At 41.3% G+C, this 25,742-nt stretch overlaps 1 protein-coding gene across 1 annotated transcript in view; it reads right to left on the reverse strand.

Annotated features, from left to right (window-relative positions):
• Positions 1-25,742, reverse strand: part of CNGB3 (cyclic nucleotide gated channel subunit beta 3) — a 749,182-nt gene that overhangs the window by 208,039 nt on the left and 515,401 nt on the right. The window contains exons 14-15 of the mRNA XM_069219226.1: positions 13,007-13,104; positions 6,813-6,896 (exon numbers count right to left, since the gene is read on the reverse strand). Of these exons, the coding sequence (XP_069075327.1) occupies positions 6,813-6,896; positions 13,007-13,104 (182 nt within the window). The remainder of the gene's footprint in view (positions 1-6,812; positions 6,897-13,006; positions 13,105-25,742) is intronic.

Consider the following 25,742-nt stretch of genomic DNA (forward strand, 5'->3'; position numbering starts at 1 on the left):
GAGTGTAAACTGTAAGAAAAAAAATGGTGGCACGCAACTTCCTTAATATGCAATTATTTATCCATGTACGCGTTAAAACGTCGCACAGGCTACTCACGTGGTGATGTGTAGCAAACTCCCAATGTCCCGTGCTGAACCACAGTTGTTTCTCAGGCGCCGTAGTCACAACTCTTCACGCCTTGACAAGCAGAGTACCTCCAGTACTTTGCGATTAATTACAGTTAATAAATTTGTTCCCAAATAACATCAGCTCACTTTCTCTGGAGTGCACAATCAGTGTTGGCCCTCTTTCTGCTCTGGTCAACCACCAGCAATAATAGTGGGGATCTTGACTTCCCTCATTCTCTCTTCCTTCCATGATCAATAATCCAGAGAGTACAGCTTGTGAAGGACGCAAACCCCTCTATGCTGAAGATCGTCGCCAATTGTTTTAAAGTTTGCATAGAGCGGTATGAAGTTACTACATCTTCATCTTTATTAGTGTTCGTCTTACAAGGGCCTGGACACTTCTATCCTCAACAACCTCCAGTGTGCAAATGACATTTGTGGAATGTCTGAGACACACAGAGGATTCTTACATCACTAAATTCTATACTAGGCCCTTTACAATTGATGCATAACAAGAACCAAACAGGATTTCAAATGTAAACACAAAAATCACTCAGTACAACCTGGTGATCTGTTATGTTGTGGACTATCTACAGGCGCACCAAGCTCTGGACGGCTTAATGTTCAAATTATGATAATAACAAGGACAGTGTGGCACATATTGATTATTTTAAATATGTGAACTGAACGTAATGCAGAATAAATGTTCATTATTTTAAATGCATATTTATATGTTTTTTGTTCTTCCTCGTATATTTACTCAACCAGTATGGGGATTTGAAAGGAGGTATCTGAGTTTATGAAATATAACCAGTGTTTATAAAGGAAGAGTTTAGTCTGATAATAACTTAAGTAGTTTTTTTGACAACATACCACAGGTGTGTTTGTCCTCCTAAAGTTCCTTTGTTTTGTATATGGAAAGAAAAGTCCCAGCTTGTCAAATGCCTTAGTTTTAAATTTTTCAAAATAAAACTCCAGCTTTGATGGTTTGTGTTTGGAAAGTGTAAAAAAATGCTGAGTAAGGCATACCCGACCAAAAGCACCAAACGTGCTTCTGCCATGTGTGCATCAGCAATTTATTGACTATACCAAAGTGAAACATCAGGTTTTATAAAATATAGTGGTTAAGTTGCATCTGAGAAGGTGGACATAGTGCTTCCACCATCTTAGCCTCTATTTTTGTCTCTGGTTTGTCTTTCTGGAGACTTCCTGTGGGATCTCAGTGGTGTAGCATTCTCCTTAGCCTGTCACCCGCTGAATGACTAGGCCACATATGGAACTATAAATCACATGTCTTTATTCCCCTGTGTGAACCTGTGAACTCCAACATTTCTTAACAAGCTTTTATTACCTTCTATTTTAGCGAATAAATCACACTGATACGAAGTCCTTGGTGAGTCAAAACGGTTCTGTTCTAAATAATGCAGGACACTACATCTCCCCTTTTGTTAAATGAAAAAAAAAAAAAACATTGTTAAGAAAATTATTGGACATATACAAATATCTATAGAGAGAATCATGTAAATGATGTCTCTTCAATTAATCTTCTTGGCGCTTTGTCGACCCAATCTGAAAACTGTAATTTGTCATCTTCAATGTCGAAAATTGGTGGAGATGTTAAGGAATCTGCAACAGTCACTGAGTTTTTAGAGTCAGTCTTTTTGTCTCCATCTTGTGTTTAGGACTGATTAAATACAGGCCTGAGGTGAGAAGAGCCTCTTGTAATAGACTTCCCAGGGTGCTGGGCAGACACTATGCATCCTTTGGTAGACAATGCTTGGAAGGTTTCAGCATCATAAGGAGCATCAGATTTTCTTTTGCATACCTGCAGCGTGATCACCAAATCTCCTTTTCTGAATGAGAGGTCTTTTGCACATCACCTCTTATCTACATAAACTTCCATTCTCTGTTTGTGAACCAAGTCCATGGTACAAATCATGTTTTCACTTTGTTCTCTATCTGTAGACCATTGAGGTAACTTGGTGGCCATTACTTTCCGAACATCAAAGTTGCTGGACTTTATAAAAGGCTCAACAAGTCTATTCGCCTGTGGCTATCAAGGTGTGATCTTTTGATACTTTGTATTCAGATGCACCAGAAATTCTTTAAATTCTTTACTGTTGAAAGGTGGACCATTGTCAGACTTCACAATGGCTGGCATGCCCCATGTTGCAAAGATGCCATCAAGGTTTTTGATTACTCACTCATTTGCTGTGGATGAAAAATCTTTGACCAAAGGAAAATGTGACTATTCATCTACAGTCACCATTAAATCATATCCATTATCAAGTGGATCAAAGAAATTGATGGCTATTCTCTCCCAGGCATGTTTAGGGAGTTCCAACATGTTCAGAGCATGCTGAGTGACTTTGGTTGATAGGCAGTTGCATAGGTTACAAGCCTTGCGTTCTTTTTCAACTCTTTCATCTAAATATGGAAACCAAACTCAATCTCTGAGATATCTCTTTGTTGCAACAATACCACAATGTCCTTCGTGAGCCACTTCAATCACATTTGGTCATACACTCTCCAGACTCAGGATCCTTGATCCTCCTAGTATAACTCCTTCCTGAGCTATGGACAATGCATCTTTAACATTTTTGTACTTTTGATATTCACCATCATCTCTGAGAGGTCGACTGATGTTTAATGATCTCTTTTAACCTCAGCAGGTCACTAATGTACCTCGTGGCAGTAATAATCTGGGCTTACAACACAGCAGCTAGTGTACTTGACTTGACAATGAAATTGATGTAGGCCTCAGCTGTCTTGGATGGAGTACTATACCCTTGGCTAGGCACTCTCGAAAAGTAGTCAGCAGGATTTTGAATCTTTCCTAGTCAATGCACAATTGTATAATCATACTCTTGCATTGGTAGCCCCCATCGTTCAATCTGAGGAGACATCTTGGCTCTTGGATTGCCAAAGATGGTCAGCAAAGCTTGATAGTCAGTCACCAACATAAAACACTTTCCATACAAAAATAAATGGAAATGTTCATAAGCCCAAACTTTCTTTCTCAGGCTGTGAATAAGTATGTTCTGTTTGAGACAAACTTCCACTAGCATTGGCCACAATATGTCATCTAGCACTATGCTATGCAAGTATACTGCCTAATCAGACTGGGCTAGCATCAACCACAATCTCTGTATGCAACTTTAAATTGAGGTATGCCATTTCTATAGCATTTTCGATCATGTGTTTGATTTTCTTGAAACTTTTTTCACATTCTTGTGACCATTTAAAATAAACATTTTTCTTTGTTAACTCTTGTAATGAAACACTAACAGTGGCAAAGTCATTTATGTATTTTGCACAGTAACTGGCCATTTCAAGAAAAGAAAATTCTATTGAATCATCTTTTTGGGGTTCAACATTTGTCAAAGCTTGTACTGTTGCAGGATCAGACCTCATACTGCCACCAGAAAACATATGGCCAAAGAATTTCAGTTTTGCCTTGTTAAACTCACACTTGTCTGCATTTAAGGTTAAACTTGCATCATTGAGTAATTGACATACTTGTGTGAGGGCTTATTAGACCTGTTAGCCTTATGGTGGTTTTGCCCCAACTTTTTGCCTCTCTCCTTCTATTTTGCTGATCTCACTTGTGCTGGTGTTAGGACTCTGCACACTTTACCACTGCTGACCAATGCTAAGGTGCTTGTGCTCTCTCCCCTAAAAATGGTAACATTGACTCTTACCCAACTGGCATATTTAATTTACCTATACGTCCCAAGGGCCTATAAATTAAATGCTACTAGTGGGCCTGCAGCACTGATTGTGCCACCCACATAAGTAACCCCATAACCATGACTCAGGTCTCCCATTGCCAGGCCTGTGTGGGCAGTTTCACTGCCACTTCCAATAGGCATTTAAAACTACTTGCCAAGCCTTAAACTCCCCTTTCATTACATATGTCACCACTAATGTAGACTTTAGTTAGCCCATAGGTCAGGCAACTATGTAAGTAAAAGGCAGGACATGTACTTGAAAGTTTTACATGTCCTGGTTAGTGAAAAACACCCAAAGTCATTTTTCATTAATGTGAAGCCCACTCCTCTCATAGGCCAGCATTGGAAATTCTCTTACATACTGTTAAGTGGTCATTTCTGAAAGGGGTGGCATTTTCATGTTTGGTATGGTTGGAATGGTAGTGAGAAATCCTGCTTACTGGTGAAGTTGGATTTAACATGACTATTTCATAAATTACACTTTTCGAAATTATGCATTTCTCTGCACTTACTGCTCTCTGTGCCTTACAGCCTGTCTCCAATCTACATCTGGTCTGTGCTGGTTGAGAACATTTTCTACACATGTTGGTTTGTTTAGATACAAGTGAATTACTCTGTCACAATTGTGACTGCTATCCTGTCAGCCGTATTTTGATTCCATGATATCCAACTGAAATTGTAATATGGCAGACAGAATAAACGTCATGTTTCCGACAGAGTAACCCGTCTGTAAAGATGTAAATCAGGCCCTTTGTTTAGTGTGCCAGCAGCTCCAGAACTTTTCCAAGACATCATAAGACACATCAAACAAACTGTTGTGAATGCCTTTAATTTTAGTGATGATAGTAGTTTTTGGAGCTGCACAGAAGAAGCACGATAGAGCCGTGTTAGAAACTGGGTCTCTAGTTTGCAAAGCTATGCACCCTGTCCAAGTGGGGACCACAATTCTAGTCAGGGTAAGTCACAGCACACCCTAAATTATCCTGTGCTCACCCTCTGGTAGCTTGGCACAGAGCAGGCAGGCTTAACTTAGAAGGCATTGTGTAAAGTATTAACTCATACAATAACACAGTGAAAACACCACAAACGTACTCCACACCAGTTTAGAAAAATGGCCAATATTTATCTGAGTAAAACAAGACCAAAACAGTAAATGTCCAACACAAACAATCAAAGATACTCATTTTTAAAGATTAGAGGCCAGATGTACTAAAATGCAATTTTGCATTTCCTAAATCGTGACTTAATAGAAATCGCTGTTTAGGAAATGCAAGATGCTATGTACAAAGATGGTGTGTGACTTCTTCGTCAGTTCTTGGCATTTTCTTTAAGACTTCTTTCACATCATTACCGGCAAGATTTTTGAGATACTTGATAATCTTTCTGTTATCTTCCAGTGCATCAATGAAATCTTCAAATGTGCTTATACAGACAGCCCATCTATGGCCAATATGTTGCTTTTTGGCAGTATCAAAAGGTTGGTGGTCAAAGCCATTTCAGGAAGGCGGCAGCATTGTAACTGTTCAAGGGAGTGGCTGATTTTGAGGGTGGAACTCTGTCAAATACTGTTGACTCTTCCCTGGGAATCTCCATCATCACTGAGGCCCGACAATGTTTCAGCCTCTGGGTCATCAAGAACAGTCTTTGGAGTTTTAACTTTCTTCTTGGTATCCATCGGAGCCCCGTCATTCATGGAGACCTCTAGAGTTGTTCTGAGCCGTCACCCTGCAGCTCTGATGGTGTTCCACTTCTGCCATCGAACGGCTCAGTATGCACAACCTCAGTGCTTCTCCTTGGGTCTCCCCACCCGGTGCTGAGGTTGTAATGCTCCACTTATCAAGACTCAGGTGAGAGTAATAGCAGTACGCTTCTTTCTTTGCTTGTTCTGTCAGCACTATTATTCATGGTAACTTATGGCAACTTATGATTGTCTTTATCCATACTTTATAAGCCTGGCTATCTCCATCTTCAGCGTTAACACTCCATATACTGTATAACTTTATTTTGGGCGGCAGCAGGGTACCTTTTTGTAGGATTTTGGTCGGTAGTTTCTTGATCAATGCTGCATATACTTTTTTGTGAAGCTTCCTTTCCATTTAGATGCTTCCTAGTGGCTCGAGACGCGCTTTTACTCCACATATGGAAACCGTCAACTCATCTCTTCGACAAAGGCACACGTGGCATGCACAAGCAGTTTTCTTAGACCACGGCAAACTGTCCCGAGAGCACTTTCTTCTTTGGGTGCCTAATACCCTTTCTCGTTGCCAGTTGTAACGTCCTCTCCAGCCTGATACCCGCTGAATGACTAGGCCACACGGTGCTGTAAATCACGCGTCTTTATTCCCTTGCGTGTACCAGTAAATTCCAATGTTCTAAACCAAGCTTTCATTACCTTCTATTCCAGCGAATACATCATACTGATATGGAATCCTCAGGGAACCAGAAAGGTTCCGTTCTAATTCATGCAAAACACTACAAAGGGAGTATGAATCAAACTCTCTATCCATATTCTAATTTTATACTGTCGAGGAGACGTCTATAAATCCGAATAGTTCTTAGGGTAGTTCATTACTGTCACAAAATAGTTGGATTATGGATCTCCTACTTTGATCCCGATTGTGAATTCAGGGGTAAATGTAAATCCTTGACTAAACAGGAGTTTGAACTTGGATCTGAATTCTGTTCTGTAACTTTCCTCTGCCAGATTTCACCATTTAAATCCTGATGAAATGTATGCCTTTACAAAAAGGCATACCACTGGAATTTGGTTTGATATACACTGAATCCACCTTGTTGTGCCTCTATCCAATATGTAGATTTGAGAATAAGAGACTGGTAAATACCCTACTCAAGGGTAGTGCTATTTACCCAGTTGCAGTAAATACCCCACTTTATTTTACCCTACTTAAGAAATCAATGCCTAAGTAGGACAAATGTCAATAGAACGCATTACTAATGAAAACCACATCTCACCTTCTTGCAGACAAAGTCTCCAGGTAAATATACAATTGAATTCATCCTCATCAATATATCATAAATCATTTGCTGGTCACAGCCCTGTATAAAGGGAAATATATACATCATTAGTACACAGTGTAGCAGACAACAGAGGATTAAAATAAACATTTCTACACCGAGGCTTTTCTTGTACAATAAAGGTGTCCTCTGGTACATTTTGGGGCTTTAAGCATTATACTTTTCTTTTCCGACCCTTCTCAACAATGACAGTGCCATCTTGTGAAGAAGAAGGAGAAAAGGTACACGTAGCTTTTAGAGAACCTATACGTTTAGGTTTTTTTAACGTAAAGGCATTCTCCTTGTTTGAATGTGTGGTGAGAGGAACCTGATGAATAATCTGAATTTGCATAGAAAGTTAGCATTAAGCCTGTTAGATCTAAGCCTTCTTCACAAGCAGTGTGGCAGTGATGGGGGCTGTATAGGTAACAGTCTCACGGGGTGTTATGGAACTGATGAATCAGTGTAGCATTATTGATGCAAAAAACACGCAGAGGACTCTCAGGCCACACTCATGACCACCAGCCTGAGGTCATGAGCTGTTGCTGGGAGTAAGTAAGAGCAAATGGGATGGGAAAAGTGTCTGTGACAAGAGGATAATTTTTTGCATAAATGACAACGATTAGTATGATGGGTGTGCACAAATCATAAAATTATGATCTTGATATAGTCTAAGCAATTGTGTCATCTACGTTTTCACAGAGATAAACATACGGCTGGAGTCAGGCGTGCAATGCCCATTGGGCTAAAGGGGCTTCAGCCTCCCCCGTCATGTGCTTTAGCCAGGACTGCAGCTTCGTGTGTGCTTGTCTCAGACAGGGAACTGCTTGGGAAGCCCGTCAGAGAAAACATTTTTTTTCAAAAGAGACACGTTCAGCTTTCCCTCATGCTGGAAAGTGCCTTCAAAGGAGCGATGGAGGTCACCAGTAATGACTCATCAGGGATGACAAGTGCTAAATATATAGAATTACAATTGCAATAAAATGCTAGTAAACAGACCCCAGGGTGGGGGCTTTCACTATGCATGACAATGTGCTTTAGCGTTCCTCTCTGAGGCAATGCTTGCTCATTAACACAGTGATGACGGAGGCAGCATTTGCTCTTGAGAGGCCGCCTCTGCCCTGTTCTCAATCTGAATGTTAACCTGAGTCCTTCCAGGCAAAGAAGGTACAAGTGAAAAATTATATTTTGTGCAGTGCTACTGGAATTATGGGACTTTGTGGTTGCAGCGTTTTTCGCATAACCATAGATTGACTGCTTTTTCCCCATACTCCATTGTCTGCTTCATAATCTGCATATTTACAACAAAAAATGCTTCTAGCTCAAACAGTTCAAAGGTTCCTAAATACACAGCAACACGTGTTATTGGGCAGTGAAAAACTTTGCAAAGCTCAACCGGTCACCTATCTGTTGCTTATCGCTTTAGTTGGGTTATATGCTTGTACTAATCATGTGCACATAATGCCCAGATAGTGTTTATAAGAGTAAACATGACAAAATAATGAAGTCATAGTGCTACATAATGTGCCACATTACCCCTCATAATTTGCCTTTTCTTCCTGTATAATTTACTCAACCCTTCTGCATAACTTGGCCCTCTCCTGTCGCATATTTGCAGTGGCCCTGACTGTATGTAATTACATTTACATAGCACTTACTACCATTGACAAGGGGTAGCAATGGCTGTATACAGGCAAAAGAGGAGATCGTTTTTTCTTTTTGAAATGATATTGCAGTGATTGAGTGTCCGTCAGGCACACCAGAAATGTTTATCAACTGCATTTTGCATTCTGGGGTACTTGTGTTTTTGCTTCTAAAAAATCCAAATACTGGCTAAAAAATCAGAGCATGCAAAGTGATATTGGGAAATATAGGTCTGGACAGCAGCTACTTTTTTTTAGTGGTTGATAGTAGGTGGCACCAATATTTATTGGTGGGATCAGGGACTTTTAAAAGGTAGTCCTATGGGCAGTCTCTGAATAAAATTCTTCTGACTGCCTGGTCTGTCCCAAAAGGAAGACCAGCTATGGCCCAAGCGTTGATGTTACCTGAGAGCCTGTTGGGCAGCACTGGCATCAGGGTGATGGTTTGACAATAACGTCATGTCACACAGTTACTTTAATAGGCATTTACTCTAACACTCTGTACAAAGGCAGCAGAGGAGAGCAGCCCATCATTGTGCTCCTTTACCTCATGATTTCTATCTAGCTCAGTTTCGATAGGGCAGGACATGTGCACCACAGTAGAGACAAACATGGTTTGCAATGTTCCACTGCGAGCTATCAAGGGCTTCTCAGTGTTGACCTCTCACAGTCCATCTCAAAGAATGCTGTGTATGCCTCTTGCCCTGGGTATTTGTTAGGTGAACATGTAATAGACTGACAAGTGCGTCTTCATGGCACTGTGCATAGACAGCACCTGGCAGTGCATCCACCAAAGCTTTTTGCTGCAGCAGCTGGTGCCCACCGACCCTGCATTCTACTACCATATGCCAACTTCAATCTGGCAACTGTAATCCTATGCGTTAATGCACCTTCTGCTGAGACAGTACAGATACCTCCCATTGTTTGAATGTCTGCCTGAAGAGGGGCCTTTAAAACTCAGGCTTGGTACCAGAGACAATAGTTCACATTAACACAATCAAAGGACTCTCAGGGGTTGAGTGAGAATGATATCTGGGCAAATACACTAAACCTGCCCCACTTCCCATTAAAGCAATGAAGTAGCCTGGGGCTACAAAACCTGCTTTTTAGAATTAACTATTCTCAAGCCATATTTATTTTCATAAAGACACATAGATAACATTTATTGATATTGACACACCAAAATATTGATAACATGTATATTGAACATCCTTTTTGAAAAAAGGCTAGACATAAACGTTCTCCCTGAAATTCTCAAAATCATGGTTACCCACCGGGCTGGCTCTTCAAGCAACACCCCTAATAAATGTGATTTGATACCCCAAGATTTCCTTTATGACTCCCACTTAGTACTCAACAAGGTGAACTCAGCCACTCCTTCATGCCATGGGAGCCCCTTGGGTCAACCAGTAAGTCAGACCGTAAACCATTCCTCAGCAACACAAACCTGAATACTGCTGGCACCCCTTGGAAGATGAACCTGGGTAACCTGGCCATATCTTGGCCCCCTGGTGCCAGACCATCTCCTAAATTACCCCTGGGTATTGGTAAACAAGCGTGTATTAGCAGCCAAAATATAGTTACTGTAGAGCTGAAACTGCAGCTGCGTGCTGACCACTGCTCCACTACTCCTCTATAAGGTAATAATCATAGCCAAATCTGGAATTCACCAGACCTTACAGTTGTCCCGTTTTCACACGGGCCGTTGCTGCTCTCTGGATCCTGCTGAAAGTTTGAATTTTCACACACCATGGCAAGAACTGCAATTGGGCACCACCTCCCTTCTCCCACTGGCATGCTGGTGGCTCTAACATGGAGCCCCTTTTGTTCATATTAGTTTTTTGTCTTTTGCTTTTTTGCCCAGGTCCACTTTTTCTTTCTCATGCACTGCAGTGTATTTTTACTTCTACTACATTATCCATAGATAGTCACGAGGTCTTCAGCACTGTTCATTCTTTCATACTACTCTCTGTCCCTGTAGTTGCCCTCTCCATATACCGCTTCTTTTTTTCTGTTTCTAGGAACTTAAAACTGAAGTTAACTGCACTTGTAGAGATGCACCGGAATACCTAGAAGACATAAGTGAGTTCCTGCACAGATAAAATTAGTTCCTGCACATGTGAGTAGGACTCTGTCATAAACAGACGCCCTGCTATTGAAGATTGGAGCTCATTCACAGATAGTTGACCTTTTTTCGTAGTTTTATATAGCACAAACTCAACCTGAAGGTAATGGAGAGCTTTACAGGAGCACCAGAGATGTTACACAAGGCCACATTTATTTGCTCAGCACAGGCAGATTAACGGATTTGACCAGAATCATGCATGTTGAGCCAGCACCAAGGCTTATCAGTATCTATTCAGGTGAAGAAACATAGCTCCTTACTGGCTGGTGGTGCAGGTGTTGCCAACCAGCTGGAGCTACAGCTTCCCAGTGTGAGGGGGCTGCAGGTTCACGGGCATGCTCACACCCTACCACATACATGGGTCTTTGCCCAGGTCTCCATCTGGTTATCCTCAAATCTCTCAATCTAATCATTCAGCAGTGGACCTAATGCTATTGATGCTCACCATAACAAAAATCGATGTACTTTTTACACAGCTTCAGCTCCCTCATAAGCATGTCTATTTTCCATAATACATTTCTGGTGCAGCATGTGCACATTTAAATTTTGTACTCTTTCATTCAGAAAAAAAGAAAACTGACTGAGTGTAAATGTGGCCTTGTCAGGTACCTGACTTTTTGTGAAAGATATTTAACCTGAAACTCTCAAACAGAAACTGGCTTTATAGTTGTAATTTGCAATATTGGTCCTTTTTCTATCATATCAGCACAGAGCTATTTCAAGAAAGGATTGTAGTGCCAAAGCCTGAAAAAAGATTCATCCCTTTGTATACTATTTTTAATGATAGAAAATGCCCCATTAAAAAGGGTACTCATCTTCTGGACCATGATCTCTGTTCCACCCTGATGGGTACAAAGGAGATGCATCACTATTAGTAAATCATTACATTGTTTAGAACTGTGTAAATATTTATGTGATATATCATGCTATACTCTAACCTATAGTGAATATGCACATAGACAAACCTGAACTTTAAATGAGAGATAACATAATCAAGGTGTGACCTCTATGAAATCCCTACATACCACAATAATTTGCATTCGGTCTACTCATGAGACATCACAAGGGCAAAGCATAAGGCCTACTGGAAAATATCAAAAGAATATAAGTGTTCACAAGGATTAGTGAAGGTGAACTTTGGGAGCATTTTCACTTCTTAACTAAGGAAGAATATGTGGTGTAGTGTCTAACTCCACACTGGAATCTGGTTTTGAATCCAGCTTGTCAGTTGACCTAAAATTATGCAGTGCTGTGCAAATCATTTAATCTATAATGATGCTTTAATTGAATGTAACTGTGTGTAATTCAAAGATTTAAGCTCTCACTTGATGTATGCAATCTTGCTTCATCTTCTATTACTTCTCATAATATACAGTACTCCATCGCTCCCCACCTAAGAATGAGCTATAACAATATAAACACATACATGTTTTTACATTGTGAAGTTACCCTGCTTACTAAGCTCTGTAAATGTTTCTCCCATTTGAGCTGTTTGGGAACCCTCCCTCATTTTGTGATATTCAGATAGAAGTCCCATATAATGTTCTTTATCCCAGTGCATGTGTCACACTTTGATTAGGGTTCATGTAAGTTTACTTCTTGATGTCTGTGGGAGCACTTTCTTGTATTTATTTATAAATCCCCTATTAACATCTTCTAGTTCCATGGAAGTATTTGTTTATCACGTGTATTTAGATGCTTTTGGTAAGAGAAGACATCTTTCCAATAAGGCTTCAGGGCTTTCTTTACTGTGTGTCAGATATGCACACATTCACAAGGATTGCTGAGTACCAACCATCTTGCAGACATCTGATGCTCGCAGGTGTAGTGAATACTCTTGAAGATCCAGCAGTGCTTAATGCCTGAGTGTAAATTACATTCAACACCAATAGATTTGGCTATAATGTGCTGAAGCATGAAAATGCAGACATGCATAAATGCTGTTTGCATGCAACGGCACATTAAACCCAGGCATATTGGCATGTGGCCCTCACACTGTCTCTGAGGATGTGTTCATGCACACTGTGTGACATGGCAGGCCCACCACTGTGGCTTGAAGTACTGGTCCTCCCCTGAAGATTGGGTCTACTTGCACCCCTGGCTGGAGTAAAGTTATACTGTATCTGACATAAGTAAACTCACGACGCAATGCGCCAGCATATATGCGAGTGCGCCAATATGATTTAGGAGTAGGATGTAACACTAAGCCTGTATGAGAACATTTCAACCTCTGCCCGTCGAAGGGATTTGCGCTATTCACATTCACAGGCCTTTCTTAATACCAATTACTAATCGGTATGGATCACTTGATAAAGTTACTCTAGTGCAACACTATACATGGATTTCACAGAACAAATAATAATACTGGATAAACAGTTACTTGCCTTAAATAAGTCAACATTTTCGACAATGGAAAAGTTCACATCGATGGCAATCGCTAGTTGCATCTTTGTTGGCATCTGCTCTAGCAATTCAGACTCATCTATAAATGATAGAATATGGTTATATTCTCCAGTTGTAAACTTCAGTGAATTTTAAAACACAAAAATCGGATTTCACCATATTTTTTTTAATGCTAACAGTACACACCTAAATTGATTTGAAAGGCACACCCAAAGCATTATTATTCGGGTATAGAGTATGAAACGCAAATCATTTTTTAAGGGAACAGAAACTCGCTGAAAAAAAAGTTTCATCTACCATTATAGTCAGGTGTTGAAATAAGAAAATAACTAACATTTAGAAACTGAATAACCACTGATACTCGCCAGTTATAATTTAGTGAACTAACTATAACATGTGTTCCCGTTATGCACTGCTTTTGACCTAACAAAATATGTCATTTATGATATGTTAAATGACCTCATTGATTTAATCAGTGATGACATCTCAAATTGCATCATTGATGACATCACTGATGACATCTCAAATCACATCATCCATGATAACATTATTTATATTACTCCATAAACCTATACAACATTTAAAAAAGAAAGTTATTAGAAGAAACCCTATAGGTATATACAGCATACAGTTAATGTGTGTACATAGAAAAGAAACAGGTGAGGAAAGTGTGATTGTGCATTTTGATAGTTATAAGGTGCGCCATTTGCAAACCAGTACAGTTTGGTGTGTAAGTAGTGCTCCATGTTAAACACGTTTACAGCTGAACACACAGGAGGTGGGTTGTTAATGCATGGTTAAAGCCAAAGCCTGCTGAAAACAAATCTGTGAGAAACACCAAAACTTATGTAGATAGTAGATCATCCACCAGTGGATGTTAGGCACATGCCCATATTAAATAATTGTAATACAGTACTACAGGCATGTTCTTTGTAATGAGGATATTTATAAGGTGTGGATGTTTATTGCAAGAACTTTGTTGAAGATTTTGAGACATTGCAGATTGTTGAGTAATGTAGGAAGTGGATCTGACCCACCTACAGGAGGTTTAACTCATACTGGCATTGGAAGTATGGCTGTAAGGTTATATGTTATTGTGCTAAACTCAGTAAAGAGATATTGTACCAAAGTACAGACCATAGAGACTTGAAGAAGGTGTCTTACCACTGGCTAATGTTACCTATGGACTTAAAATTCCTACCTACCTATTAACCTCTTGACTTAAAATTGCAGGTCTTGTGAAGCTCTTAAGAGGATGATCCTGTTAAGGAGAACAGAGTACAAAATAATTTTTGAGGCATGTTTAAGGTTTGAAAGGGGGGTGACCCATTAAAATATATGGAGAGATTGTGGGGCATATTTATACTCCGTTTGCGCCGGAATTGTGTCGTTTTTTTGACGCAATTCCGACGCAAAACTAACTCCATATTTATACTTTGGCGTTAGACGCGTCTAGCGCCAAAGCCCATGCAGTTTGCGTAATTTTTTAGCGTGGACACCTACTTGGCGTTAATTATATGCAAGGTAGGCGTTCCCGTCTAAAAAATCGACTCCGAGGCATGTGCGTCGGATTTATACTCCCGGGCAAAATTCACGCCCGGGAGTGGGTGGGTCAAAAAAAATGACGTACGGCCGCTTTTGCGCCGTTTTTTAGCGCCTGCAAAAGGCAGGCGTTAAGGGACCTGTGGGCTCTGAAGGAGCCCAGAGGTGCCCTCCCATGCCCCCAGGGACCCCCCCTGTCACCCTTGCTCACCCTAGGAGGACACCCAAGGCTGGAGGGACCCATCCCAGGGACATTAAGGTAAGTTCAGGTAAGTGTTTTTTTTAAAAACAAATTGTGGCATGGGGGGCCTGATTTGTGCCCCCCTACATGCCACTATGCCCAATGACCATGCCCAGGGGACAGAAGTCCCCTGGGCATGGCCATTGGGCAAGGGGGCATGACTCCTGTTTTTGCTAAGACAGGAGTCATTTCTATGGGGGTTTGGAGTGAAAAAAAATGGCGCAAATTGAGTTGAGGCGAAAAAATTGCCTCAACCTGACTTGCCCCATTTCTTGACGCCCAAGCCCCATATCCCCCTACACCGGCGCTGCCTGGTGTACGTCGTTTTTTTTTACGCACACCAGACGGCGCCGGCGGCTAACGCCGGCTAACGTCATTCGATAAATACGGCGCCCGCATGGCGCTTCAGAATGGCGTTAGCCGGCGCTAATTTTTTTGACGCAAAACTGCGTTAGCGCAGTTTTGCGTCAAAAAGTATAAATATGGGCCTTTGTGTTTTTGGCGGGTCAATACCAGTGAAAAGAGGGCAACATCCACCAAATGTGGTAACCTGCAGCTATGCTATGTCTAGCATATGGTCAAAGGTTATGTCCATTATCACTTGATTGGTGATAGAAAACTAGCATTTTTTTAAATATATTGTTTATTAGGTTTGCATACAAAAATGCACATTGTTGAGTAATGCACACAACTAGGTACAGTTTTGTAAGTTGCATAGTAACATGTTATATGGAATGCCGAACACAGAAAAGTGCATTCACATAATCTAGCCATTTTGTGTTTTTCTGTGTCTTCCTAAAAAATATAAAGTTAAATCTAACCCTTCACCATATTTACTACTGAACATATCTTTAAATTCACAGTCCTCCTCCAAAGAACATCAGTCGTAATATGTCTATGACAGCGATAACATTTGTATCCCACCCCGAGGGTCTTAGATAGGTATTAGCAGACTAACAGTGGTTCCTCCCCAGATGAGTGCATTAAACAACTGTTGAAGCAATATGCACTAAGATATAAATCATGTTCTAAAATACACAAAAGAAGGATAAACGGTATATATTAGGGGAACCCGATTATCATGGGCACGTGTGAAATTACTTCAAGTCCACAAACCATGTAGGTCACTGTCACAATAACTGCTTGATGTCATCAGTGATGCCATCTGAGATGTCATGAGTGATGTCATCGTGGCATCTAACATGTCATAAGTTATGTAATATGTGAAGTCATGAGCAATGCATGACTGTAGGTCAAGTTATAGCTAGTTCACTAAATGATAATCAGTGAAATTCAGTGATATTCATTTTTTAAACATTAGTTCTTATCTCAGTTCATCACCTAACTCTGTCTCTTTAACCTTCATTTTTTTCATTTAATTTCTGTGATTTTTTCAACATAAGCTAAGAACTTAGTACCATTTCTAAATGTAATTTCAGCCTTTGTATTTTTGAGTGAAAAATCTGTTTTTTCTTGATCGCATTCTAATTTGAGCGTATATCCAACCCCCTCAGGCAACCTGCAGCTGATGACCCTATCACACATGGCCTTTGACAATGAGAAACAAGGGGTTGGTCACAGGTCCTGGCCAGAGTGTGCGGGCAATAAACCCTTCTGTACATGGCTTTTCACCATGCACAGTTGAGGTTGGCTTTTACCTGTGTATCATCATGTATGTACCTGATCATAAAGATGTGTGCATGAATATAATGCATTGTTATGTGTTAGAAACAGTATATCATTTAACATGAAACTATAAAGTAACACACTCACATACAGCCACAAGAATCTCAATACACACTGAAAAAAGTGAAAACACACTGATTTTTGTCTAAAAAAATTAAAGTGTTCGCTATATATATTTTTTGTAAAAGAAATAATAATAATTTGAGCATAGTTTTTGATGAAAAGTCAACTTAGGAAGGAGAAAAAAACAAAAATAATGCCAGAGTTCGGAGAGGTAGAATCAACCTACAACACAGTGGATAACTGAAAGAAAAATTAAAGAATGTTAGGGTGCAACTCTCTACAAATCATATAATGTAGAGCACACCAAAATAATTTCAGGTAGTCCAAAAACTAGAGGCCAAAGGAAACAACATAATTTCAAAATCAATGTTCAAATTAAAAGAAAATGTCCAAAGTCAAACAGAAAAAGAAAAGTCCCAACCTAAATGATGTATCTTTGGTGGTGATCTGGGTTCTGGGTTGTTGGACTAATCTCTTGGCCATCATTGAAATTGAACAGAAGGAGCCTTTAGTGATCCACCAAAAAGGAGACACTTGGGGTTGCTTGGTGGGATCATACTCCTGAGGAATGTGGACACACTGAGGTAGGTTTAGGGTCAGAGGAGGAAGCCATACTGGGGCACACAACACCTGTAGGAAAGGTGTGCAAGACATAAGAAGAAATGACTGCCATCCAGGAGGACAGGAGAAAGTGCTGACCAGCCTGTAGCTCTCAGTGTGCCTTTGTCTCTGCTACCATGTCTGAGAACCTGAGAGAATGCCTGCTGGGTAGAAATTAGCTGCCTTGTGGCCTCATAGAAAGAGGCCCTTGTCACACACTCATGGTCCTAGGAAGGAGAAATACTTGAGGGCCAACCCTGCCACAATTCAAGAAGGTCCAACAACTGTGGGACCTCTAGCTATGCCCTCCTCTTATTCACTCCTCCTACTGTAAGTGCCCATTTAGAATATAAGCAACTGAAGGTCAAATCACTCCTGACACCTTTGAGCAACCAGGTAGTTTACATTTAACATAGATTGAAGAGAGAACTTTCTAATTGTTAAGTCGTAATTCTGGTATGAATGGAACCCTTTTGGATATTTGTCATCTTCAGTTGCTTGATAAATATTGTTAGTGTCCAGTAAATAATCAAGAGAACATTAATTTAAAACTCACAGAATGCTATGGAGTTGCCAACAACTTGTATTCATTTGTCAAAATACATAACATAGATATCTCTTCATCTGTTTAGTTTTAAAGAAACTCTGGGAGTTCAGTTGTATAAGGTATGATGTAACATTAGTTCATTTTTTAAGTTGTGTAAATGGGGTCCACCAGGCCTCTGGACGGCCATAAGTATATTGTTTAATAAGGAGAATTCTGTACAGGGAAAATATTGGTGCAGAGACCTTGGTAGTTGCAGATGAGAGGGAAGAGTGCTGATCTCGGAATACTGCCTTGCTAGTTTCATATATCCCCAGAGGTGGTTGGAGCCCAATGAATATGTCTTAGAAGGTCCAAAATTGAAAAGATCAGTATGTGACTGAGATAGTGTCCAGAGAAAAGCGTGTTTAGGTTGGGTAAAAGTGAGATATAGGTAAGAAAAGGTGAGCAGAACATTTCTGCGTCCTTATTTCTTGGTAGAAAATACAGACAAGTATCCAGAAGCACAGATGTCCAGAGTTACAACCACTGGTTGTGCCAGCAAGTGGCAAACACTTTTAAACTTGAGTAAATTAAGTTGACAGTATTTATGTACTACATCTACCATGATGCACCAGGGCAAACTGATGCTGTTATGCTAAACAGTGTGCTGCCCTCCCTCTTTGACTGTGCTCTCCTCTTCGGCATTATTAGGCTGCCAAGGCAGTGTGGATGCACCTATACTCTTGAGTGGTACTTAACTTAAGAGACAATGAGCAGCATTTTAAACACCCACAATCCAACCTGTTATTGACGTACAAAAATCCAGAAGCACATGTGTACTGAAATACAAGCATCGGCTGTGCCAATATGTACCAAACATTCTTCATCTTTTGATTAAATTAAACATCTCTAATCATTATGTTAAATCGCGTAAAGATAACTATCTAAAAACAGTGGCAGAACTAACAAACTGAATGACAGGTTGGTATGAATTAGAAAGAAATGTCATGTATTGGCTGTATTGCATGTCTCAAAATTAATTTGGTCCATAGTCTCTTGTACCTTCACCAGTTTCTGTTAATATCAGCACTAGACAAAGTTATATTTTGCAGGATAAAATGAACCACTTCTGTAGCGAATTGGATCACTATTTGGGGGGTGAAACCCTATTCAAGCAGCAACCACAAATCTTGTCTGGGTGCATCATCAACAAACCCCAAATTAACCTGTGCTTAACCCTCTGGTAGCTTGGTATGAAAGCACTCATACATGCTTAGAGGGAAATGTGTAAAGTATTTCTGCAGCACTTCAAACAGTATTAAAGTGAAAACACAACATTGGAAAAGTCCCACACCAATTTAGAAACAATAGAGTAAAATGTGATAAATGATTTGAGACCAAAACAACAAAATATCTAATAAGTAGAACTACAGATATGCAATGTTTAACATTTAAGTAAAAATAATGCCTAGAAGCACAAAATACCAGCTGTGGTTATCTGGTTGGAATGGACAGGGACAAAGTCACAAGTTCAGGCCTACCCATGATGGAGTGTGGGCCGGATACAGCAACCTAGTTAGGCCTGCTGTAAATGGTACCTTAAATCTAGGTTGCAGAGCATTGCTAGATCCCACATGGAAGATGCAACATGCAGCGGCAGTTCTGCTAGATCGCAAGCTGCGATCAAAGGTTCTGCATCGAGGATGCGTTGGATAGCGGCGATTCCGGGGAGCTGCAAGCCTGCACTACAATGTCCTGCAGTTGTGGAGTGGCGATGTGTCATGCTGCGTCAATTCTGTTTGGACTGGAGCTGGGATGGCAGATCACCTTCAGGTCCAAATCCAAGGATCCAGGACTGGGGTGGCACTACTTGTGGGGCAAGACTGACAACAAGCAAAGTTCAGGTGCCGGGTTCAAGGTAATTTAATACTTTTCTGTCCCTGAGGCTCTGACCAGGAGGCCACCCAGCTAGCCCTTGGAGTCTCCCTGGTGGTCCTTGGTTAAAGATTCAAGTCCAGTCCTTCTCACTCAGACAGCAGGGCAGCAGAGTAGCCGTCCTTCTTGCAGAGCAGCACAGCAATACTTCTTAGTCTTCCACTGGTACAGAGGTGTACTGAAGAGTTGTGTCTGATGTCCAATATTTATACCTGGTGCCAGCTTTGAAGTAGGTTAAGGTTCCGAAGGTTTCTACCTCCAAAGGTGTTCAGATTTCCTTCCTTCCTGCCCTGGCCCCATCTTTCCTGGGGACACAAACGTCTATTGTCAAACCCCTTTGTGTGTGTGCTCAGAAAGAGTTTTTGTGATGTCTAAGTGTGATAGGTGACAGTTCTGCCCAACTACCAAGTTAGAGATGGCTCATCCTGCCAACACCTATTCTTCCTTTGTCTCAGTGTCAGGGAGCACTACACAAAGACCAACTGGCAGCTCCACCTAGTCATGTGACCTCGGATACAGGATATGGGCACCAAATGGTTAAGATGAGAAAATGCCTACTTTCTAAAAGTGGTATTTTCAGAATTGTGACTTTAAATCTGACTTTACCATTAAAGATGGTTTCAAATTAGAATTCCTTAGACATCAAACTTGAAATTCATACCTGCTCCCAATTGAAATTCATCACTTATTGAATGTAATAAGGTAAGCCAATGTTATCCTATGGGAGAGGTAAGCCTTGCAGTAGTGAAAAAAAATAATTTTAGAGGTTTTAACTACCACGACATCTAAAACTTAAAAGTGCATGCCCACATTTTTGAAATACACTGCACCATGTCCTGTGGTCTATTTAGGACCTACTCTAGGGGTGACTTAAGTAATAAAAGGAAGTCTTAGGCCTGGAAAAGGGTTTATTTTGCCAGGTCAAAGTGGCAGTTTAAAACTGCACACACAGGCTGCAATTGCTGGCCTGAGACATGTTTAAATGGGTACTTAAGTGGGTGGCATAATTAGTTCTGCAGGGCCACTAGTAGCATTCAATTTACAGGTCCTCAGTACATGTAGTACCAATTTACTAGGGGCTTAGAAATAAATTAAATGTGTCAATTGGGTGTAAGCCAATTTCACCATGGTTCAAGAAGCAAGCATAAGCACTTTAGCACTGGCTAGCTGTGGTAAAGTGTTTAGAGTCCTAAAAGACTAAAACAATTGGATTCAGAAAACAGGAGGGTTAAGGCAAAAAGTTTGGCAATTACTCTGCAGAAAGGGCCATGTTGAACACCTTTATGTAGGAAAAATAAGAAGGCAAACCTAGTTCAAGAGGTATTGCTTAGATGCATACTGTGGGGACGGCTGTGTGTCTCAAAGCGACGTCTGTGGAAGGAATCTGCCTACGAGGCAATGGGACAGTATTGATTAATGTCTCAGTGTAGGACTATCTTGGATGACATTGGTTTTAGACCCAGACGCATATGTAAAGATCCTATCCAGAATTTAAAAATAGGAATTTGCATGTTTATGTTAATCTTTTTCACCTTGACTATCAAATCAAATCAAATCAGGGTTTATTGAGTCCAACTACTCACCCATAAGGGTCTCAAGGCGCTGAGCGGTTTGTCCTCCGAGCTTCAGTTGAAGAGCCAGGTCTTACGGTCCTTCCTGAATTGAGGTAGCAATTGTGATTTCCTGAGGTGCAGGGTGTTCCAGCTCTTTGCTGCGAGGAAGGCAAAGGATCTTCCACCAGCTCAGGTCTTCCGTATGTGAGGTACGTTGGCTTGTGCTTGTTGAGCGGAGAGGTCTGGTGAGGGAGTAGAAGGTGATGGAGAGGTCTGGTGGGCAGTAGAAGGTGATGTGGTGGTTGAGGTAGGTGGGTTCTAGGTCGTGGATGACCTTGTATGCATAGACAAGTGGTTTGAAGTTAATTCTTTTCTTGATAGTAAGCCAGCAGAGGTCTCTTGGGTGACTGGAGATGTGTTTGTGTCGAGACATGTCCAGAATGAGTCTGGTGGAGGATTTTTGGATGTGCTGTAGTTTCTTGAGGTTCTTCTGGGTGTTGCCGGCATACAGGGCGTTGCCATAGTCGAGTCTGCTGGTAACCAGGGCATGGGTTACAGTTTTGCCACAGTCATTTGGGATTCATTTCTAGATCTTCCTGAGAAGTCAGAGTGTGTGAAAGCAGGAGGATACGACTGAGTTGACTTGGCGGGTGCTGGTGAGTGATGAGTCCAGGATGAAGCAGAGGTTGCATGTGTGGTTTGTTGGGGTGGGGGTGTGGAGGGTGGATGGCCACCAGGACTTGTCCCAGCCAGGCTGATGTGGATGGTCCTGGGATGAGGATCTCGGTGTTTTCAGAGTTGAGCTTGATACAGCTGTTGTTCTTCCAGGCGGCAACGGCTTCCATCCTGTCGTGGGAATTCTTCTTGGAAGAAGTGGGGTCAGTGAGATGATCAGTTGGGTATCGTTGGCGTAGGAGATGATGTTCAGTCCATGGTTCCTGATGGATGATGGATGCAAGCAGGCCGTGAAGATGTTGAAGAGTGTGGGGCGCAGGGAGGAACCCTGTGGAACTCTGCAGCTGATCTCCGTAGATTCTGACAGGCAAGGCAGGAGTCTGACTCTCTCTGTTCTGCCAGAGAAGAAGGATCATGTCCATTGTAGGGCCTTTCTGTGGATGCCAGCTGTGTGGAGTCTGGAGCAGAGGGTGTGGTGCGAGACTGTGTCGAAGGCGGCCGAGAGGTTCAGTAGGATGGGGCTGGAGTATGGCAGCGGTCGAGGAGCGAGCAGATCTCATCTATGGCGGCGAAGAGGGTGGCCTCCATGCTGTGGTTGCTCCTGAAGCCTCATTAAGAGGTGTCCAGGATGTCATGGTCCTCGATGTGCTTATGGAGCTAAGAGTTGATGGCCTTTTTGATGACCTTGGCTGGGAAAGGCAGCAGAGATATGGGGCTGTAATTTTTTAGGTCCAGGGGGGTCAGCCATGGGTTTCTTCAGGAGTGGGCGTATCTAGGGATGTTTCCAATTCTCTAGGAAGGTTGCTGTCTTTATGGAACAGTTGAGGGTGTGGCAGAGCCCAGGTGCGATAGAGGTGTTGGCTTTGTTGAAAATGTTGTGAGAACAGGGGTCCGTAGGGGCTCCAGAGTGAATGCTGCTCATGATGGTGTGGGTCTCGTATGTGGTGAGGGTAGTCCCATATGGGAAAACACAGACTTTTGCCAAGAAATAGAAAGGCTAACTTTGTGAAATTAGACAGATGGCAGAGATGCATGGGAATCCTATTGTGCACAAGGAGTCTTAATCTTTGACAGCAGCACAAAGTTTCTAGGCTAATATGACATGAAAGTTTCAGATATTGGCATTTGGTGCAATGGCTAAGCACTATCAGCAAAGCTGGAATCAGGAACCTGATAGAATAATCCATCCTGGATAGAGCAGGTAGAGTGACTGCATGGAAATTCATTTCTAACCATACATACGTATAAGGTTCTTTGACTACTAGGTAATATGCACAAGCAAGCATTTACCACCAGGTAGTAACAGGGGCTAAGCTATGTCGGACAAACCCAAATACATCATAGTTAATGTCACTGTTTTTACCACTCAGCTGGTGATTGAATTTTCCTGACATAGTGACACCCCAACATGATACCTAAAGATTCAGGTACATCGAGATCCTGTACTGCTCATACAAACCAACTATCATCCAGTATTGCAGACAATTGGACAGCAAGCACGGCTGTGGACCCCTCTGCCGCTTTCTTTGGCAGGCCATACGGTGGTACTGCTGATTTACCTATTCAAAAAATATCCTGTTACCACTTACCAAAGCCTTTTTAAAGCACTCTGCTCTATAGTCATCAGCTTTCTATGGGCTAAGCAGCAACCCAGGATACACAGGGCTAAACTGGAGCAACTATACAGCAATGGTGGTTTGGTGGCCCCTACTCTGGAGTTTTACTTCCCAGTGGCTCAAGCTAAATATTTATTTCACTGGATACCTTTAAGCCTTCTGCCTCACCTCCCTACTTATTGAAAAAGACATGGTAGGGAATACTCCATTAGTTAATGTGCTGGCAATAAGATAACCCAGTCAACAATCCATGCTGATACAGTTACCTGCACGTCTGATGCATGACATTTTTCAGATCAACTCGTTAACACAGAGGATTTTTTCTTCCCCATGGCTGCCAATCCGTAACAACCCTATTTGGATATATATTTATACTGCTCTACAAAGAATTACAGTATTGATTCCTGCAGTTTTCAGATACCCCACCCACTTTCACTGTTTTTGCCTCCATATCCCCCAAGGACCTAATCACCAGATTATATAAAGTAACCTTTGAGGCCACATAGACTTAGATTATTAGCTGAGAGAAAATGGTGATGAGACATGAACAGGGATCTCACTGAAGCCCTATGGAAGTATTACTGCCACCAAATAAAAAAGTATTGCTAAATAGCTGGTATTGAGTGCTCCATTGTACATATTACAAAGAATATGCTACACTTCTGCTCATCTACATGCAATAGGTCTTGTGAAAGACACGAGCTACACCCATTGTAGCTGCTCTGTGGTGGACTACTACCAGGTCGCATGGTCTTGTCCACTTACTTCTAGCAAAACATAGAGTTGCCATGTGATTGTGAGGAGAACTTGCCCCCAAAGACAGGGATTGCATTGATGATTTGGGGCCTGAATTATATCTTGGCGGTAAGCATGCTCCATTGCAATTTTGGCAGAGTTTTCTTACTGCCTAGATAATAGTGTCTATGCCCGATTTAGATGCAGGTGGACCAAAGGTTTGGTTATGGTGGTGACTACTTCCTCACCGCCATGGCCAAACCTCTCCAATGGCCTGATGGCCATTAGGATGGCCAGACATATTGCCATTTTTTACTGTCCATCAATGCCAGGCAAACCCTGGCAGTAAGGGACAGTAAAAAAGGAATATTGCCACCCCTTGTCATGGGAGATGACTCCCAGGGCGAGGCGGGTATTTTTTTTTTATTTTCAAAAAGAAAATCCTATTTTGGGATTTTCTTTTTGTAACTATAAAAAAGAAAACTGTTTGGTGCAGGGGTCTGTCATGTAGTCTGAACCCTGCACCAAATAGCAAAGAGCATTGGCAGGAACCACCACAACAGCGGTTCTGGCCACTTCTTTATAAGTGACCACCAGCTTGACTATCATTTTTAAATTTGGCGGGTGGTCCCTTAACCAGGGGCACATTCTAATCTAAGCCTTCGCCCTGGCAGAACAATGGGATGTCCATTGAAATATAAATCGGGCCCTTAGTCTATTGTAATCACAATATGGATATCTGTGTATCTGTGCTTCCTTGCACATCACAGCCTAAAGACATTTGGTTTCCACTTCTCATATTTATTTTCTCTTGAAATAACCCTGCTTCATCTCCCTCGAATTAAATTATGTTTAATAATCTAGGTAAAATATAAATCCTTCTTCACTAGAGATATTCATGCAAACATGTGGTCGCTGATGCTCCTGTGGATTTCCAGTTGTAGATATTGTTGTATTTATTTAATTTCAATATGAATGGGATTTTGTTGTTGTAATTATTCATTTATTTGAAACTACTAAAATAAAGTACATTTACTGTTTTTTAATGTTAATCATTAACTTGGTGCCGTGAATCAGTAGACTAGGGTCTCCCAGTAATGGCTAATATTACTTTTTACAAAGTGAAACATTCTGGTCTCACATTTTGGTCTTCCCCTCCTACTTCAAATCCCTCAATCTTCCACGTGATACCGGGTTTTGCCCTCTTCATCAATTCACTAATATATTGTAAATGCCAGCTGTCGGGTGATATTCACATCTAAGCATCTGCAGTCTATTTTGCAGATGAGAGGTGAAATAATCTATTTCCTCCTGTGCAAAGAGGGACCCAGAATAATTGTAATCTCCTTAACCCGGTGTAGATGTGTTGAAGGGGCTGGGCATCCAGTGGACCACAGTAATAGGCAAGCACCCTTTTTAATAGCACCCTTGTTTTTTAGGATTTTCCACACCTTTTCATTTTCCAGGCATTATCTAGCAGCACACCAGTGGTGATCTAAGCATGGTGGGCGCTCTGTCAAAAGAGTGTGCTTGGCTTTCTCTGCC

This window comes from Pleurodeles waltl, chromosome 2_2 (assembly GCF_031143425.1).
Source record: "Pleurodeles waltl isolate 20211129_DDA chromosome 2_2, aPleWal1.hap1.20221129, whole genome shotgun sequence".
Lineage (NCBI taxonomy): Eukaryota > Metazoa > Chordata > Amphibia > Caudata > Salamandridae > Pleurodeles > Pleurodeles waltl.